The sequence below is a fragment of the Mandrillus leucophaeus genome, unplaced genomic scaffold (assembly GCF_000951045.1).
Source record: "Mandrillus leucophaeus isolate KB7577 unplaced genomic scaffold, Mleu.le_1.0 Scaffold412, whole genome shotgun sequence".
In the NCBI taxonomy this organism is placed as follows: Eukaryota; Metazoa; Chordata; class Mammalia; order Primates; family Cercopithecidae; genus Mandrillus; species Mandrillus leucophaeus.
The window spans coordinates 1,670,215-1,691,695 of NW_012104388.1; the positions used below are offsets into that span (position 1 = coordinate 1,670,215).

The following is a 21,481-nucleotide window of genomic DNA, read 5'->3' on the forward strand; positions in this document are numbered from 1 at the left end:
CTAAACAAGTTAATACATTTTACTTTTCCAGTACTAAAGAATGTGGTAATAAATAACCTTTAGATGCAAGATTTTGGGTGGGTACTTCTCACTCTGCACATTTTCCATTCACACATGCCTATAAACACTTACTCAAAATTCAGACCTCTCTCCTGAATTACAGATCCTTATTTCCAACTATCTGAATGTCCTCACACATCTCAAATTCAGTATGTCCTAAAATAAACTAATTGCTTTACTCCTCACACCCAGTCACACAATCTTCCATATGATACTATACATGGATGGTGGCCAGTTTCTAGAAATCTGATAGTTAAAACATACTTTCATTTTTACCTTTCATCATCTAAGTGGCCACTACTAAATATTTTCCATTTCATCTAAGTATTTAAAAAATCAATTCCATCTCATCCATCTTAAGTGCATTGGTTTAGACCCCTGCCATCACTGATTTGCTACAGTGTTCACTAGTCTCCCTGTCCTTCAACTCATCTTCTCTTCTAGGGCTACAATTACCTTACTAATACTCAAATATTATATGACTTCCCTGCTAAAAAACTTTTAATGGTTCCTTGTGCTAAACTCTCTTCAGCATGGAGAAATAAACAAGAAATAAACAAATTTTATTTCTGGTTTCTGATTACTTTTGTAGCCTTACCTCTCACTATCTCTTCCCCCTCCACACACTAACCCTAGACTCTAGTCATACTAAACAATGTATTCCATCCTGCCTCTGTGTCCCTGAATGACCTGCAGCACACTGTAATAGTTGTGAGGTTGGGCTTTGAGAAAAAAATAATTATTAATTAATAGAATCAAGTCCCAGTTTCATCACTAATAGCTGAGACTTTGGGCAAGTAACTTAACTTCCCTAAGCCTCTGTTTCCTTATAATGTAAAATGAGGGATCATAATAGCATCTACCTTATAGGGCTGTCAAAAGAATTAAATGAGATAATGTATGTAAAATACACAGCATGTAGTAAGCACTCAAACGTTAACAACTATTATTTCATAAGATCAAAACAAACAGAGCAAGACTGGTTTAAGATCTTCTAATAATTCAGTACTTTGTCCTGTACTAAGATGTCTCCCCAAATTTATCTGAGACAGAGTGAGACTCATCTCAAAATAAAATACAAACACAGTTCACTGAAGTCTCGACCTCCTGGGCTCAAATGATCCTCCCACCTCAGCCTCCTGAGTAACTTGAGACCACAGGTGTGTAACACCATGCCTGGCTAATTTTTTGTATTTTTTGTAGAGATGGGGTCTTGTCATGTTGCCCAGGCTGGTCTCAAACTACTGGGCTCAGGCAATCCTCTCACCTTGCCCTCCCAAAGTGCTGGGATTACAGGCATGAGTTGCCTCGCCTGGCCCCGCCTAAATTTTAAATCTTAGCCTGGCTGCCTCTTTCCAGTCAGTTTCTAGTGGTTGAACTATTTCACTTTTCCACTTCCCTACTAATCATCTGTTTGTGGGGCCCAGGAAATAAAAACAAAATACTTAATTTTACATTTGAAAAGGTAAGTTATATGTAGTAAAGAGTCACTTGTACATTCCAAATAAATATTTAAAAGTGACCTTCTAAAAATAAAGATTCCAAAAACCTAGATTTTTGGACTTTCCCTTTTAATAATGAACCATACACAAAAGGATCCTAAAATCTTCCACAAAAGTGGGGCATATTGATATATAATAATCACTGGTTAACTGCAAAGGATATATACTAAAAAATTAGTTATACAGTTTAATGAGTGTCTTGATAACTTGTCATTTCAAAAGTATTATCATGCATATTTAATGACTCAAAGCCATTCCACCTCAATGTCTGCAGAAAGTTTCAGGCAGTTCTCAGCATATGAACTGCAATCCCCTTAGGGAAATAAAATTAGAAACATACCTTGATGAACTGAGGTGTAGCTAACCTGACAGTAGCTACAAAACAAACTCTATCTTCATAAGACGGCCTATGTGTGCGTTGTATAGTTCCTTCAAAACCATTGTGTGCTGAAGAGGATACTAAAACAATAGGGAAAAAGGTATCGTGAGTTATGCAAGCAAAACCTAGTTGTCACTGATATTCAAACATCTATGTCTTTAAGAGCATAGAAAAATAACAAGTTGAAACACATTGTGAGAGAAGCATTTTAACTCACCACTGTTTAAAGATTTGAAATTTCCTATAAACTTTACATATTCATAGGTAGATGGCTCCTTTGGGTCTATTGTTCCTCGGAGCATATGACAACAGAATTCTAACTGATTTTTTGCTGAAATAAAGAGATTTAAAAAATCACATATTTGTGATATAAGACAATGATATACCACATAAAATAAGATCATAAAAGTTGTGTAAGTTTACAACCATTATTTTCCCCAACAGAAGTAGTCAATGACATTTAGTTCATAAAAGCAGAGTAAGTTCAGGACAGGACCTCACTTTGTCTTTAACAGGGAAAACAGACTTTCTGGTGCAAACAACTTAATGTTTTCCTATTTTTATCCATTCATCCTTTTCCTTCTTTACTTACTTTCAAAGGAAAGTTTTGCTTCATGTTCTAAAGCTAATCCTTCCATCTCTACTATTTATAGTCTTTCCTATTTTCTCTAGGACCCGGGCCACATCACTGTTCCTTATTCCTTGAGCATCTACACTTTTGGGTCCTTACTTTCTTTTTTTTGAGACAGCATCTTGGTTTGTCACCCAGGTTGGAGTGCAGTGGCATGATCACAGCTCATGCAGCATTGAACTCTTGGGCTCTAGTGAGCCTCCTTCCTCAGCCTCCCAAGTAGCCAAGACTACAGATGTGAGCCACCATACCTGGCTAATTTTTAATTTTTTGTGGGTCTCACTATGTTGCCCAGGCTGGTTGCAAGCTTCTGGGCTCAAGCAATCCTCCTGCCTCAACCTCCCAAAGTGGTGGGATTATAGGCGAGAGCCACTGCACCTGGTCAAGGATCCTTACTATCTACTTTTAAATTTGCTCAGTCTTCCATCTCAAAGGAGTTTTGCTAATTATTTTGGTATTATCGATCTCCTTCCTTTTCATTATGGGCTCCATCTTCCATATATTCATTTCCCATAACTTCACACACTGTGGCTTTCATCCTTACACCTCTACAGCAATTATTCTTCTCAAGATTACTAACATTTGTATTGTTAACTTCAATGGTTTTTCATTTCCATTTCTTTAAAGTCATGCTTTGTCATTCCCACAGCATAAACTTACCTTCCTACCTTACTGACTACTCCTATATCTTCTGCTAATCCATTTTCACACTAGGGGCTTTCACAAAGGTTCTTCTGATCCTAAATCTCTCTCTCCAACTCTAGCATTTTATGTGAGACAAAGTTTCCTATAATTTGCTTTCAGGACATTTGTACTTGATGGTCCCATCAGTAACTTAAAATCAAAATATCTGAAAGTGAATTTATCATTCTTCAAGTTCCCTTCATCTATGTATGCTTATTTCCCAAGTTAGGAACTGTATCAATTTGGTCTCTTCTCTTCCCATCACAAGTCTCAAACCTAATCTGTCACCAAGACCTGCTACTTATTTCACAAAGGAAGCCCACCAATTTAGTGTAGTTGCAAATTACCTTGCATCTAGGTAACCGAAATATGTATTCATTATGCCTCCACATTCTGCCACTCTGATTCAGTCTTGCCTATTATTCTTAGACTTATAACTACTTTCAACTGTACTACTTCAGCACTCAAGGACTAGTAACACCTTTCTTTGCTCACTACTTCAAGCTTATATTCTTCTGTTAACATCATCATAGATGGCTTTATCATCTAACCTAATAGGTTCAAAATTTAACTATCTTCAATATTCCCCATTGATGATTCTTAGTCACTTGGTCACCTGAGCCTATCACAACAAGTTCTATTGAGTTTACACACTTAACAGTCATATACTTTCCTCTCCATCCTTTCCTTTTTTTTTTTTTTTTTGAGACAAAGTCTCACTCTGTCACCCAGGCTGGACTACAGTGGCATGATCTCAGCTCACTGCAACCTCTGCCTCCTGGGCTCAAGTGATCCTCGAGCTCAGCCTCCTGAGTAGCAGGAACTACAGACATGTGCCACCACACCCCAGCCAATTTTTGTATTTCTCTTTATCGTGTACAGTGTTTCACCATGTTGCCCATGCTGGTCTTGAACTCCTGGGCTCAAATGATCTGCCCACCTTGGCCTCCCAAAGTGCTGGAGTTACAGATGTGAGCCTCTGTGCTCAGCCCATCCTTACTTTTATTGCTAGGATCATATGGTTTTCCTTTTTGTCTCCAGTCTGGTTCTTTTAAAAATTTTCTACCTGAGTGATTTTTTTAATCTCCCAAACCAGATGATGGAAGTGGCAGCAACTTTTATAAGCAAGGTACTGCTGCTCTCTCTAGGCCAGCAATGAAGACCTGGACCTCCATGACACAGAATAGCTGTTACAGTCATAGTTACTGTACCAGGCAGCAGGGCCAGCTTTGTCATCAGAATGGTATGATCCATAAGATCTCTGGTTGTGTTTAACTGAACTCTAGGAATGAAACTGAGGAGTAACTCCATAAAGCTATCACTTGATTTGTATAGTAGGAAATCTGCAGGTCAGGTGAGCACAGCCTGAGTTGAGCCACTATGACAGAGAAATCCAGGGCTCTTATTCAGCTCTCAGACTCAGGGCCTCTTTATGAAGCAGAAGCCACGTAGGCCTGGGGTAGGCAACCCACCGCTGCAAGTTTTCTTCCTAGCCTTCTCCAAACAAACTTTCCGCTATTTCCTGGTTTTCTTTCTTTATTCTTTTTTTTTGCAGACAATAAAACTACCCAAATCTCCTTCACTGGCTCTCTACTCTGTAAAAAATAAAACTCAAATTCCTTAGGATGAACTATAAGCACCTTTATAATTCTTTCCTTATTCCTTCTCTCAACACAAATTACACCACCTGTACCTCAACTTCATTATGGCCAAAATGACCTACCGAATTTTCTAAGCAGTTTTCCCTGTGTTTTAACTTGTGTCTATTCTTTTGGCATGAAACTTTCTTTTTTCTGGGGAAAGAACTCTTCTGTATATCACTTGTTTAACGAGGAGATCAGCAAGCCATTTAATTAAGACTTAAGTATTCTTGCCATTTTCATTTCTGTTCTTGGAAGCAGAAGCCTAAGCTCTTTCTGCCAAAGGCTTTTATTTAGTTCTCCATCCAATTTTATTCTTAGTAGGGTCTTCAAAGCAAACGCCTTCTCCTTTGTCTTCCTATTGCTATCTCCAAAGGGTTCCACCTTTCTTTTCTTTTTTTTTTGAGACAGAGTCTCGCTCTATCGCCCAGGTTGGAGTGCAGTGGTGTGATTCTGGCTCATTGCAACCTCCGCCTCCGGGGTTCAAGCAATTCTCCTACCTCAGTCTCCAGAGTAGCTGGGACTACAGGCACGCACCACCATGCCTGGCTAATTTTTGGTAGAGACAGGGTTTCGTCATGTTGGTCAGGCTGGTCTCAAACTCCAAGCCTCAAGTGATCTGCCCACCTCAGCCTCCCAAAGTGCTGGGATTACAGGCGTGAGCTACTGGACCTGGCTGGGTCCCACCTTTCTAATTCTTCTCTCCTCGTTCTATATATTTACCTCAAGCAATACCATTCCATCCATGGCTTCAAATACTAATTGTAGGCATCTATTATATCCAGCCTAAATCTTTCTAAGTACCAGACTAGAGTGGCCTAGTAATGGTCAATGTCATATAAACTTGGTTTTAAAACAAGGCTTCAAATGAATTCTCCAAGTTTAGTTTTTTTCAACTCTCGCTGAAAGGCCATCCACTCTTATCAAAGTTATAGATACATACAAATTTGTGCGCGTATGTGTATCTTAATTTTTAAACAGATAGAATTTGAGGATTCAAACACAAAGAATCTTTAAGATAATGTATTAGCAGATGAGACACATTTAAAAATAAAGAAAAAGGTGATTTCAATAAGGTATCTAATAGCTAATGGCCAAATATAGTGCTGTAACAATTCTGGATTTTATACAGGGTAATATTTGAAGAAAATGAGGTACTCTGGTGAAATCAATTTGTCAATGGACCTAGTAGAAATGTCTGATTCTACCATAATATGTTATTTCTTGATGGTGAGAACTATTTTCACTATTCTTGATATTTTTATGATACAGCACAAGTGCCCAGCAAATTAGATACATCTAACAAATGACTGTTTAATTAATAAAGTAGATAATTTATCTTTATATTTAATAACTTTAAGAGAAACATAGAAATTTTTTCCAATTGGTTAACAATGGTGAAAATCAGAAAGTTTAATTTTCCCTCATTAAATACAGTAAGGTTTTATTTATAAATTAGTAGCAATATATTGCTAGGTCTCACTTTTGCATAAAATATAGCTTTATGGCATAATGGGAGTCCAGGATTTATTATAACAAATAAGATGGGATTTCAATATACTCTGAAATAGATTTCAGATTTTTAATATGGACACAATTTCATCTTATATATATTTTAATATTGAAAAAGGACCTAACAGGGCATATGGAGTAATGCTGTATTTAAAGAAGTCTGTATTTTTCATAAACTTGCAAAAGGATAGTGCTACCGAATATAACATTTGACTTTTTTGCTTAACAGCTACTACTTACATTTTAAATATTCTGGGGTTAATGAATCACTTTCCAGCAGATGAGTAGAGAGTATTTTATAAACCTCTGAATGTTCCCCTTCTGGGATAAAATTAAATATACTTTGATCCACAAGATCAGACTGAAAAGAAAATTGTTAAAAGTAAAATAACTTTAATGATTCAAGAGACAATTGTTTTAAAAGTACATAATCGCTATTAAACACAGAAGTTAGCTTTCAATTATCTGTGAAAACCAACAAATGTCAAGTTACAGACCAAATCTCAAAAACCAGATTGAGATGATACTAATGTCATCTAATCCATGACCAGTATGATCCTGAAAGCCTGATAAATTATTTGCAAAGCTGTGTTTCACCAAAACATTTTGAATATTTCAAAATACAATGTGACCAAGAGAGCTAATAAGAAAAATCTCTGGTGACAAGTCAGAGCCTTAACATGTATTCAAACCTATGGTAAACAATGGTGGTATATCCTACTATAAAGGACTAGGCACAAACTAAATAAAGAGGAGATTTTGCTTTGGTGTGATTTCAGTTGTCCAATGTGTTCTTTACTTCATCTTTTCCTGGCATTTATCCTACATCCCATTGTACAAAAGCCTTATGTTTAGTTATCCCCCCTCAAAAGGACACCTAATATGTTAAGCATTATAATCCTTGCTAATATATAGCTTTAATCGTGATTAATCAATAGCAATTTGACAAACATCAGGTTGGCTACAACGTGCCACAGCTGTGGAAACAAAGATGAATAAGATAGTTCTGATACGTAAGTACCATTGATAACAAAACTTCCATGACTTTACATTTGCTACTATGCATTCTACCTGGTTTCCTGCATTTCAAACTGCTCTGTGGAATCCTAGGGATACTGAGACAGTATCTCAAGGACTATAAAGGTGGGACTAGAGGTTGGGGAAGTAAAAAGGAGCTGTGAAGCAGGGCTCAGGGTCCTGCCCCTGCATTAAATTAAAGCAGTTCTACTTTTTGTTTTTATTTCACGCATCTGTAAAGATTTTGTTTGAAGAGCTCCACTACTTTAAAATAAAAAACAAACAAACAACAACAAACAGAGGCAGTAAGAATGGCGAGAGGGTGTTGTATTAGGTTGGTACCATACTTTTACTAACAAAGAATGCAATCACTTTTGTACCAACCTAATACTATTCTTCATATAGGCCACACATTCCCATCATTTCTTGTCTTTTCTCCAGCCCTCCAAGCCCACTCCATGAAGTGAAATGACCATCCCCTTCTTTACATATCTGTATCTTTCACCTTTCAAAGACCAGTTCAAATTACTTCTTTCAAGAAAGCATTCCCTTAACACCATAATCCATATTAAAAATAAAATTCCTTTAGTATTTATTACTTGTATCATTCATTTCCCATTTAGCAGAATTCAGCCAACTATGGATCAAAACTATTCAGGAAAAAAAAACAAAAACAAAAACAGATGGTTGTGTCTGTACTGAATACGTGCAGACATTTTTCTAATCATTATTCCCTAAACACTGTAGCATAACATATATTTACATAGCATTGATATTGTATTAGTTATTATACAATAGAGATGATGTGATGTAAATGGGAAGATGTGTGTAAGTTACATGTAAATACAACACCATTTTATTTATGGGACTTGACCATCCATGGATTTTGGTATCTGCAGCGGGTGCTGGAACCAATCCCCCATGGATACCAAAGGATGACTATATTTTAATGTCTATGCCCTGTTGTCCTATGGGTGAATAAAAGGGCCTATCTCTTACACTTTTATCTTTCTCACTTCCAATCAAGGCACATTAACACCGTGCCCTGTGTTTAACAGTTATTAGTACAATAACTGATTTTAGACTAAGGAAGTATTTGATAATGGCTTATAGGGTAACCACACCAAAAATATATCTATATTTCAATAAAGGATTTTTCTGGAAGTCTGAAAAGCCTCTACAACTAAAGGAGTAGTGAACTAAAAATTCATGCATGGCTGGGTGCAGTGGCTCATGCCTGTAATCCCAGCACTTTGGGAGGCTGAGGCAGGCCGACTGTCTGAGGTCAGGAGTTTGAGACCAGCCTGGCCGACATGGAGAAACCCCGCCTCTGCTAACACAAAATTAGCTGGGCATGGTGGTGTGCACCTACAGTCGTAGCTACTCGGGAGGCTGAGGTAGGAGAGTCACTTGAATCCAGGAGGCAGAGGCTGTAGTGAGCTGAGATCCTACCACTACACTCAAGCCTGGGCGACAGAGTAAGACTCTGTCTCAAAAAATAATAAATAAAAATTCAGGCCTGAATAACACAAATGCTAGAAAGTTGCCTTCTATTGACAAAATAAAGAATCAAAGTACAACAGTACACGATATTGATGCAAAAAATAATCTGATATGGTTCGGCTGTGTCCCCATCTAAATCTCATCTTGCTGTTCCCATAATCCCCATGTGTCATGGGAAGGGCCCAGTGGGAGGTGATTGAATCATGGGGGAAGATACCTCCATGCTGATGTTCTTGTGATAGTGAGTTTTCCCAAGTTCTGATGGTTTTGTAAGGGGCTTTTCCCCTTTTTGCTCAGCACTTCTGCTTCTTGTCGCCATGTGAAGAGGGACATGTTTGCTTCCCCTCCACCATGATTATAAGTTTCCTGAGGCCTCCCCAGCCATGCTGAACTGTGAGTCAATTAAACCTCTTTCCTTTATAAATTACCCAGTATTAGGGAGTCCTTTATAGCAGTCTGACAACAGACAAATACGTTGTCTTAATAGAAAAACATGCCACCAATTTGAAATATTAATAGGAACTAAAATTTTCATTTTTGAGAATGATTATAGTTTTCTACTATTATTTGTTACTAACAATTTCTACTACCATCAGTAAATTATGATGTGACCTATCTTACCCTTGTTTTTTCATCTATAACTTCATAGGATGTTTCATATTCATAGAGAAAAGAAAATGAATGGCTGTATCAAGAGTAGTAGGATCACAAGCAATGCCTCTCCCAACCACTCTGCCTCTCCTGCCACTTTAATAGGTGTCAAACTTTCCATTAACCACTACACTTAAAATCTCTAAATGAGGCTGATCATACTTTATGTGGCCATACATCCACTCAGTTCTCAAACACAATTCAATAGTAAGAAAAGAAAATGGTAACTACTTGGATCTTTTTATCTCCCTTACTCGTTTCATGAAAAGGAAATATAAGTTCTGCTGATTTACTTATATGACATAAATCAATAGCCTTTCTGTTTTTTTCTACATTAGCTCAACATTACCATTTAGTGATTGGATGACACAATTTTTTAAAATCTAGAAGATGTTAGTAACAGAGGAAACGGTATGGGGCACAAGGGAACTCTCTGTACTACCTTGTCCATTTTTCTGTACATCTAAAAATGGTTCTAAAATTAAAAATGTTTTAAAAAATATCCAGAAGAAAATGGGAAGGTGAGAGTGTTTTTATTGAGGGAAGTGTTAATCGAACACTTCGATTCCAATGAGATCTATCACATGTTGTCTATTTCAAAAGGGAATTAAACTCACTAAAGATTAGAAAGGGATTTTTTAAAACAGCCCAATCAAGTAGCATACTCATCTTCATACATTCAACAAATAATCACTGAGTGGCTCTCCAAGAAACTAGCTAGCTCCTCTGGATACAGAGATAAAGTTCCTGCCTGTAAGAAGCTACAACTACCATAACTAGCCAAATAAACAGAAAATTACAATTCTCTGTATCGTGACAGTAGTACATACAAGGTAACAGTAGAACAGAGATGAAGGACATCTAATTCCGAATGAAATTCAAGCAAGTGCCAAGAAGCAGACTTTTAGAAAGTGCAAAAACATTGCAAACGATGCTCTATGACTAGATTAGACAGTTTCTGTAAACATGACAAAACCCAATACAGTTATATATAGTTTAAAAGCATGTAACTATACTTTTTTCAAATTACTTAAACATTATCTTAATCCTATAATGGGATTCTTTCCCTGGGTTTTCTTGCTATGAAAACATTTTTTTAAGTTGTCCAGAAAATTTAGTTAATCAGTCTGTCCTTTTTTCTGTCTATGCTAGCTTACTTATGTGTTGCTAATAATCTCATGTGTTACTCTCAAACAAGTTTTTAAATGTTGGGCTTATCCTACTATTTGAGCTTACTAGAAAATAAAGCCCCAGAAGAGTAGTAAAGTAAAAGTTATTTTCTTATGAACCAAAGAAATTAGCAAATTATTTACTGAATGGCTTTCATCTTTAAAAAATGCCCTTTTAGAGCCTGGACTTTTAAGTGCTAAAATCCATCTTTACAAAATATGAAGTATCAGAGTAATCAAAGGGAGAGAAATACCACTTTTCAATATCTCTTGAAAGAGACATTTACAAGCAGAATTACTTTACCCTGTTACAGAGATAAGCTACTTTTTAAAATTTTTTTGTAGAGACAGGATGCTTCACTATGTTGCCCAGGCTGGTCTTGAATTCCTGGCCTCAAGCAATCTTCCCACCTAGCCTCCGAAAACATTAGCATTACAGGCATAAGCCACTGCACCCAGACATAGAGGGGCATTTTAAGAGTAGTTTATAAGTAACTTCAAAATATTTATACCACGAGCTCCATCTTCAGTAACATTACATATTAAAAACTGAAAATTCCCCCCAAAAGCCTATCAGTTGTGGCACAGCACCCAGCTCAGTGTCTGGCACAGAGTAGATACTAATAAATAGACATTAGAAAAAAAGTAAGCACACAAACCAGGTATTCACCATCCTAATCAAACAAAATACACTTTTATAATTCTTTACCCTTTTGGTCATATAGATAATAAATTAAAATACAGCCAGTATGACTTTATCAGTTCAAAGTCACACAGCATAAAAAGTTCTGTATCTACTATTTTTAGAGTGTTTTTTTAATAAGTAATTTTATTGAGAAAAATATTTACGAGTTGCCCTAATTGCAACAAGTATCTCAGCAGAAATTCATTCTCAAGACATTCTCAGTGATTTAATATTTTCAACAGGCTGATTAAAATGGAAACACTAAAAAGTTAGCAACAGAATAAAGAAGACAGGAAGAAGAGAGGTCAGATAAAGTGGTACGACCTTGTATTGCATTAACAATGTTTTGGTCAACAATAGACTGCATATATGACCACAGGTGGCCCTAAGATTACAGTGGAGCTGAAACATTCCTACTGTCTAGTGATGTCGTATCTGTTGTAATGTCATAAATCAATGCATCACTCATCCTTTGCACTTGTGTTTGTGGTGATGCCTGTGTAAACAAACCTATTGTGCCACCAATCATATAAAAGTATAGCACATAAAATTATATACAGTACATATGTACATGATGATAAACAATCATCTACTAGTTTATGTATTTACTATACTTTTAATGATTTAGAGTATTCTCTATTTATATATTTTTTTTTTTTTTTGAGATGGAGTTTCGCTCTTGTTGACCAGGCTGGAGTGCAATGGCTCTATCTCGGCTCACCGCAACCTCCGTCTTCCAGGTTCAAGCAATTCTCCTGCTTCAGCCTCCCAAGTCGCTGGGATTACAGGCATGCACCACCACGCCCGGCTAATTTTGTATTTTTAGTAGAGATGGGGTTTCTCCATGTTGGTCAGGCTGGTCTCAAACTTCCAACCTCAGGTGATTCGCCTGCCTCGGTCTCCCAAAGTGCTGGGATTACAGGCGTGAGCCACTACACCTGGCCTTATATATATATTTGTAAGTTAACTCTAAAACAGCATCAGGCAGGTCCTTTAGGAGGTATTTCAAAAGGGTACTGTTACTATAGGAGATGACAGCTACATCTTTTTAAACAAAAATGTTTAAAAAGTTAAAAAAAAAAGTTTTTTAAATAGAAAAAAGCTTTTGAAATAAGGATATAAAGAAAGGAAATATTTCTGTACAGCTGTATGATGTATTTGTGGTTTTGTTTGTTTGTTTGTTTTTTTGAGGCAGGGTCTTGCTCTGTCACCCAGGCTGGAGTACAGTGGCACTATCACGGATGGCCCACTGTAGCCTTTGCCTCCCAGGCTCAGTGCAATCCTCCTACTAGAGCCTCCCGAGTAACTCGGACCACAGGTGCATACCACAACACTCGGCTAATTTTTATCTTTTTTTAAAGATGGGGTTTCACCACATGGCCCAGGCTGGTCTCAAACACCTGAGCTCAAGCAATCTGCCAGCCTTGGCCTCCCAAAGTGTTAAGCTAAGTGTTACTACAAGATTAAAAAAGTTGGCCAGGCGCGGTGGCTCACGCCTGTAATCCCAGCACTTTGGGAGGCCGAGGCGGATGGATCACAAGGTCAGGAGATCGAGACCATGGTGAAACTCCGTCTCTACTAAAAATAGAAAAAATTAGCCGGGCGCGGTAGCGGGCGCCTGTAGTCCCAGCTACTCGGGAGGCTGAGGCAGGAGAATGGGGTGAACCCGGGAGGCGGAGCTTGCAGTGAGCCGAGATTGCGCCACTGCACTCCAGCCTGGGCGACAGACCGAGACTCCGTCTCAAAAAAAAATAATAATAAAAAAAAAAAAGTTAAAAAAAAAATTTTAAGTTTACATAGTTAAAAAGTTACAATAAGCTAAGGTTAATTTATTATTGACGAAAACATTTTTATATAAAGAAGCCTAAGTGCACAGTGTTTATAAAGTCTATAAAGGTGTACAGTACTGTCTTAATCCTTCACATGTACCTTTTCTATGTTTAGGTATTTTTAAGCATATAGATACTTATTGTGTTACAATTACCTATAGTATTCAGTACAGCTGCATGCTGTACAGGTTGGAGTGTAGGAGCAACAGGCTACACCATATAGCCTAAGTGGGTAGCAGGTTATATACATCTAGGTTTTTATAAGTATACTCTATGGTGTTCACACAGTGACAAAAGTGACTCAGAACATATTCCCGTTATTTAGTGATGCATAACTGTAGTTGAATATTAAGTTACTACAGATTAGTTATGACTGAGCTTTGAGAAAACACATGCTAAAACAAATACATACTTACAGCTCTTATCCCTACCCCTTTAACCATTGTTGTACATTGCTCTCAAAGTCCACTTCCTAGTGCTTTAGAATATTTAAAATAGGCATTTTAATGAGAAGTAGATTGTAGGATCTTTATACTTACTGGTAAATGTTCAAGTAATGAAGTTACACTCTCAGACACATATATTATGCTTCCATCTGTCATGATTGCTAAAAAAAAACCATCAAGAGCCTGAAATTAAACATAATGATATGTTAAATGAAAAGAAGAAAGTATTTCACAGGACAGAAATAAAAATCTGAGATAAATGACAAAGGATTTAATATGGAAACATCCAAAGTTCTGTCAAAATATAATACTAGCTTTCCCCCTTTACAATACCTTGGTATGTATCTTTGTTCATTTTTAAATGCTTCTGGAGAAAAAAAGTCTCTCTCTGGCCATCTATTGGACAACTGGTCTCTAAAAGATAGAGACAATGTTCTACCTTCATCACTAGGTATATTACATGATCCAACCATGTATATACAGTATCATGGCTTATTTGAAGATGCTGACATCTCCAAAGCACACAAGACATCAAAATGTTTTGTAGGCACACAAAGGAACACATTATTATCATGTATATGTTAACACAGAGGTGTACATTCGAAGTTTAAGGAGATATATGGAGGATAAAGTAAAAGGGAGTAGCAGGAAATTAAGGTGAAAAATTAGGCTGAGTTCATATCATAAAAGGCTTTGACATAAGAATTTTATTCTGTATACAATGGTAAGCCAATAGAAGATTTTAGGGCAGGGAGCTGTGCTTCAATAAGAGTAGTGTGGAAGCAGGGTGTTAAACGGATTTAGAGGGAAAAGAAAATTCAGTTAGGAAAATCATAGTGGCTTTTGGAATAATTAAGTTAATGGGAATCTCAATGAAATCAGTAGTATTAGGAATAAAGAAAGTACTTTGAGCAAGCATTGAGAAATGTGAAGCTTAATTTCAGAAGAGAAGTCAGAGAAGGGAGTACAAGACTTAATAAAAAAGTAATTTTGTACTTTATACACTACAATGTATTTTCATTTGAGAATCCTAGGCACAGAAGTGACCGTTGAAGAAATGAGATCTACAAAAGACAAATCCTGGAAGAATTATCTACGTATAAGGGATGAGGAAGAGAAAAAGGCCAGAGAAAGTAACAGAGAAAGCTGGGTGCAGTGGTTTACGCCTGTGACAGGAAGCCAATTTGGAAGCCAAGGCGGGAAGACCACTAGAACCCAGGAGTTTGAGACCAGCCTGAGCAACATGGCGAAACCTTGTCTCTGAAAGAAAATTTAAAAATTAGCCAAGTGTGGTGGCACATGCCTATGGTCCCAGATGCTTGGGAGGCTGAGGTGAGATCACTTGAGCCCAGGAGGCAGAGGCTGCCATGAGCCATGATCATGTCACTGCACTCCAGTCTGGGCAACAGAGTGAGACCCTGTCTCAAAATAGTAATAAAAATTAAAATTACAAAAAAGAAAATGATAAAGACAGAATACGCTGTCATCAAGGAATCAATTGAAGAGAGAATGACAAAGTGAAGAGGAGAGGAATGGTTTGGTATAAAATGAGACAAAATAAAGAATAAGAATGAGAAATGAATTTTGGTGATTTTCAAAAAGTTATGTTAACAGGAAGGAAAGTCAGACTAAAATGAGTTTAAAAATGAGTACAAAATCAGAAGGCTATTACAAGTCATTCATTCATGAACTTTAGAAGGAAAGAAAAAGGCAAACAGTTCTAAGGGGGTGAAGTATCAACAGAAGGCATTTAAAAAAAGAGCAAGTATATTTGTAGTCAAAGGGAAAGGAAGATCCAGTGGAGAAGAAGTAGAAGATACACAGCGGAAAAGATACTACAAGAGGGATTCTTCTATTAAAATGGTTAACACACTAAACTCTAATTCTTGTTTAATTAAATGGCTCTCGAAAAGGATAGTGACCTCTGGTAGGAACCATGTATATCTTATTAATCCTTGTATCTACAGCACTAGTGTAGCACAAGTAGAAGTACTTGCAGTATATAATTTATACAGCTGGGAGTTAGAGTAACCTTCCCTAACTCTACGTAATTGATGAATATATAGAAAATGGTACCCTCCCCCACGTCCACTTCTTTTGGGAAAGAGATCTGGATATCACAAAGAACTTATTTTGAGTAGATGCCTATCTTTTAGAATGGCTCAAACAAATCCAGTCTTCGCTAATATAGAAGTAGAAATCTTGTCATTCGAGCAAATTCATGAATTACTTTTTTCAACCCTTTAGTACCATAATGCCAGTATTATTTCATAATAGGGTCAAAAGCAGACCACTGTTCGCCAGGCTCACGCCTGTAATCCCAGCACTTTGGGAGGCCAAGGCAGGTGAATCACCTGAGATCAAGTTCGAGATCAGCCTGGCCAACATGGTAAACCCTCATCTCTACTAAAAATAAAAAAAATTGCTGGGCACGGTGACACATGCCTGTAATCCCAGTTACTTGGGAGGCTAAAGCGGCAGAATCACTTGAATCTGGGAGGCAGAGGTTGCAGTGGGCAGACTGTGCCACTGCACTCCAGCCTGGGCAACTGAGTAAGACTCCGTCTCCAAAAAAAATAAATAAATAAGAGACAGTGTTCATCAATTTCTCCATCTGAAAGCAAGAAACAGATACTATTGTCTACTTTATAATACTAGCTATTATGACACATAGATACTAGTGTTTACTTCATAAGAGTGTTATAAGGATTCAATGAGCTAATACATAAAAATTATTCACTTATTTTTCTGATTTAAAGTACAGGTTTAAATGTTTATATTTATACTCTAACAAATTTTCATATGGTAACATTTCTGCTGAATCCATAAAGAATCACACACAATTAACTGTCCCATCTAAAATACAAACAGAAAAATAACTCAATTTGCCAAATACCTTGCTTCAGACTTGAGATGTGGCCATAATCTATTTATACAGGCATACCTTGTTTTACTGTGCTTCGCTTTATTGAACTTCAGTTACTGGGTTGTGTTTTGCTTTTTGTTTTTTTACAAAGTGAAGGTTTGTAGCAACTTTGGGTCAAGTAAGTCTATCAGCATCATTTTTTTCAATAGCATATGTTCACGTTGTGTCTCGTGTGACATTTTGGTAATTCTTGCAATATTTCAAACTTTTCCCATTATTAGTATATCTGTAATGGTGATTTGCCCACATAAGATGGCGAACTTAAATGTTGTGTATGCTCTGACTGCTCCACCAACTCACTGGCCATTCCCCCATCCCTCTCCCTCTCCTTGGAGCTTCCCATTCAGAGACACACAACAATATTGAAATTAGGCCAATTAATAACTCTACAATGGCCTTTAAGTATTCAAGTGAAAGGAAGAGTCCCTCATCTCTGACTTTGAATCAAAAGTTAGATGTGATTAAGCTTAGTGAGGAAGGCATGTCGAAAACTGAGACAGGCCAAAAGCTAGACCTCTTGCAACCAAACAAGTAGCAAAGTTGTGAATGAAAAAGAAAAGTTTTAGCAACTACATGAATGCTAAGAAAGTGAAACAGCCTTATTCCTGATATGGAGAAAGTTTGAGTGGTCTGTATAGATGATCAAACTAGCCACAACATTCCCTTAAGCCAAAGCCTAATCCAGAGCAAGGCCTTAATTCTCTTCAATTCTGTGAAGGCAGAGAGAGGTAAGGAAACTACAGAAGAAAACTTCGAAGTGAACAGAGGTTGGTTCATGAGGTATAAGGAAAGAAGCCATCTCCATAACATAAAAGTACAAGGTGAAGCAGCAAGTGCTGATGTAGAAGCAACAGCAAGTGATCCGGGAGACCTAGGTAAGATCATTGATGAAGGTGGCTACACTATATACCAGAGTTTCAATGCAGATGAAACAGCCTTCTATTGGGAGAAGATGCCATTAGAACTTTCAAAGTTGGAAAAGAGAAGCTAAAGCTGGCTTCAAAGCTTCAAAACACAAGCTAACTGTCTTGTCAGGGGCAAATGCAGCTGGTAACTTCTAAGTTGAAGCCAATATTCATTTGCCATTCTGAAAGTCCCAAAGCCCTTAAGAAGTGTGCCCTATAAATAGAGCAACAAACCCTGGATGACAGGACATCTGATGACAGCACATCTGTTGACAACATGGTTTACTGAATATTTAAAGCCCACTGTTGAGAACTACTGGTCAGAAAAATACATTTCTTTCAAAATACTATTACTCACTGACAATGTACTTGGTTGCCCAGAGAGCTGATGGAGATGTACAAGGAGATTAATGTTGTTTTCATGCCTGCTAACACAACACCCATTCTGCAGCCCATGGGTTAAGGAATAATTCTGACTTTCAAGTCTTATTTAAGAAATACATTTCGCAAGGCTACAGCTCCCACAGATAGTGATTCCTGTGATGGAACTGGGCAAAGTCAACTGAAAACCTTCTGGAAAGAATTCACCCTTCTGGATGGCATGAGAACATTTGTGATTTATGGGAGAAGGACAAAATATCAACATTAACAAGAGTTAAGAAGTTGATTCTATCCCTTGTGGATAACTTTTGAGGGGGTCAACGTGTAACTGTAGATGTGGTGGAAATAGCAAGAGAATCAGAATTAGAAGTGCAGTCTGAAGATGTGACTGATTGCTGTAATCTCCTAATAAACCTGAACTGATGAGGAGTTGCTCCACTGATGAGTAAAGAAAGTGGTTTCTTGAGATCGACTCTACTCCTGATGAAGATGTGAATATTGTTGACATGACAGCAAAGGATACAGAATATTACACAAACTTAGTTGACAGAGCAGCAGCAGAGGTTGAGAGTACTGACTGTAATTCTGAAACAAGTTCTACTCTGGGTAAAATGCTATCAAATAGCATTGCACGTTACAGAGAAATCTTCTAAGGAAGAATCAATCGATGTGGCAAACTTCATTGCTGACTATTTGAAGAAATTGCCACAGCCATCCCAACCTACAGCAACCATCACCCTGATCAGTTAGTAGCCACCGACACTGAGGCAATACCTTCCACCAGCAAAAAGATTAAGACTTGCTGAAGGCTCAGGTGATTGTTAGAATTTTTTAGCAATAAAGTATTTTTAAATTTAGGTATGATCAATTTTTTTTATATAATGCTATTACACACCTAATAGACTACAGTGAAACAAAACAGTTCATGTGACTCATTTTATTGAAATATTAGCTTTATTGCAGTGGTCTGGAACTAAACTTGCAATATCGCCAAGGTACACCTGTATATTAAGTCACCCAGTGATTTCTTTTTTGAGGAAAATAAAACTTTCAAAAATTAAATCTGGACATACCTCTAACATTAATTGTGTAAACTCTTCATTACTAAGGAATGTAGGTTTCCAATCCTGTCGAATTTCACTAGCATCTGACTGTGCAGTGATTTCTGTAAACAGATTGACATATTAGTGGCATACTCCAACCACCGGAAGAGTACAAAAGTCCTACAAGTTGTCTTCTCTCTTCCCAGTCTAATTAAAGATGACAACCATAGGCATTAACATTTATTGGGTAGATATCAAAAGGTTCAGGTTTTGGTATGATGAAATATTTGAGATAACGTGGCAAGTTATCTCCTTGGATTTGGTCTCTTGGTGATACCAGTCTCTTTAGTTTTTCTCTTGGCGCTCTGTTATGTTGCTGATGGGCCTGAGATTGCTTCCTATTTGACACAAGGACCAAACAAGATTTTTGCTCCAAGAATTTTGAAGACATTCTTTTTTTCCTTTTCCTTCCCTTGGCATTCAAATAGCAATGTCTACAGCAGCATTAGGGAAATTAGCTGAAAAAGGCCAAAGAGGTCACTCGGTTTGCTTTCAATACAGAAGGCCTTAGCTGCCTACTGCTGGGCAAAAAGATTTTTCCTAATCTTAAGTGCTCCATCTTAATTAATCAAAGAGACTAAATTACTATTTTGCACAAAAACTTTACTACAGTAATACTCCCACATTGATTTTTCTTAGTGTCCTCTTTGTACAATAGTAGATAGCTGGTCAAAAATTTGGAGATCCCTGCTGTGGGACATATATTTGTAACAATTATTACTATTTTATTTCACTACATACTTCTAATAGATTTAGTTATGAAAAAGCTATTAATAAATGATGAAACCTAGTAACACATTTTTTCTACTTTTAAATGTAGACATATTAAAACAAGCAGGCAGAATAAAAATCTATGTCATAGACCATATTCTACAAAATATACTCTACTTTGTAGTAAGTATAAGCTAAATTCTGATTTTATCATCAGATACAGAAATACAGCATACTGTCGAATAAGTTAGCAGATTAGAAATGCCTGTAGTGAAATATGAAGAGTAACTAAGAAGTATAGCTACTAAATGTGTGGAATATAGTGCTTTTAAAATTCATATCAATTATATACATTTGGGAAAAGGATTTAAACCCACAAATCCAATCAAGTTTCATTAAACATAGGCCTATTTTAGGATGATATATATATATATAAAATCCTTTCACCTTAACAGAAATACTACTTTTGTGAGAATTATGTATCTGATTTTGAAAAAACAAATTACCTAATGCCAAAATTCATCCTCTATTGTCAGGGGGAAATATATGCATTTCATTTCATTCAACAATCATTTATTGAACTCCTAGTATTTTCGGACTGATTTCAATGAGTGTGCCATTTAAGAGGCACTGAGGTTAGTGAGATACTATTTGTAGAGGTAAAATGTGATGATAGTGGTGGCAATAAATATTGACATATTTACAAAAGAATCAACAGAATCTGGCAACTGTGATATGGCGCTAAGGAAGATGAAAAAAAATCCTAAAATTTTTTCAGGTTTAAGTCTTAGGTGACTAAAAGGCCGGTAGTATAAAAATGAAAAAAGGCAAGTTAAGAGAAAGAGGTAACTTGACATAATGAAAATAAATTCAATTTTAGATGCACTGAGTTTGAGGACATGCAAAAGAAAGAACTAGAAGTTATCTGGAAATACATGGCTAAAATGTTTGCATCTAAAAATAGAAATCTGGTGGTTTAATAGAGACACAATAGCTGAAGCTATGGAATGAGAAAAGCAAGAGAGAGAGTGTACAGAAAGCAAGAGAACAAGGATAAGACTTAGGAATGTCACATTTAGAGGGTAGAAAAAGATAGAGGAAAGAAGTTAGTTTCAGTTAGAAAAGGGGAGGTGAAAGTACAATATAAGGGAAGCCGAAGGGAGGAAGGATAAAAATTTCCAGTGCTGTAGAGATGCAGAAGAAGATGAGGTATAAGACAAAGCTATTGCTTTATTTGGGGATACGAAGGTGATGTCATAAGTGAAATTAACAAAAACAGTTTCAACGAGTGGTGGAACATAAACCAGTCTGGTAAGGCATTAGCAACTGAGCTAGGCAGAAGTAAAACAGAGGCACTAATTACTAACTGTCCTGACTTTAACAGTTTCATTCGCATTTGAAAAAGGAAATTTCCTTCTACAGGTTTTTTTTTTTTAATCTATTATCTGTTACCAAAATACTTAATATTCTTTAAATTTTCTTTTCATGACTCATTTGTCAAGATGATTTTCTTCTATTAACAAATACTTTATTTTATAGTGTTGATTTACTAGATATACATTGAAAAAACCTTTTAAAATGACATATAAGAACTTTATATTATCTAGCTTTTTCCTTTCTTTCAAATACACCCATAATTTTCCAACACAAACATGCTTCAGTGACAATGAAGTCTCCCTGCTTCTCTGCTTTTGCACATATTCCCTTTGTGTGACATGCTGTCTTCCTTAATCTAAAAGACTCAGTT

The 21,481-nt window shown here is 36.8% G+C and overlaps 1 protein-coding gene across 1 annotated transcript in view; it reads right to left on the bottom strand.

Moving 5' to 3' along the window:
* Nucleotides 1-21,481, bottom strand: part of CLOCK (clock circadian regulator) — a 116,125-nt gene that overhangs the window by 29,941 nt on the left and 64,703 nt on the right. The window contains exons 8-12 of the mRNA XM_011992501.1: nt 18,994-19,085; nt 13,802-13,891; nt 6,649-6,769; nt 2,159-2,272; nt 1,903-2,021 (exon numbers count right to left, since the gene is read on the bottom strand). Coding sequence (XP_011847891.1) covers nt 1,903-2,021; nt 2,159-2,272; nt 6,649-6,769; nt 13,802-13,891; nt 18,994-19,085 — 536 coding nt within the window. The remainder of the gene's footprint in view (nt 1-1,902; nt 2,022-2,158; nt 2,273-6,648; nt 6,770-13,801; nt 13,892-18,993; nt 19,086-21,481) is intronic.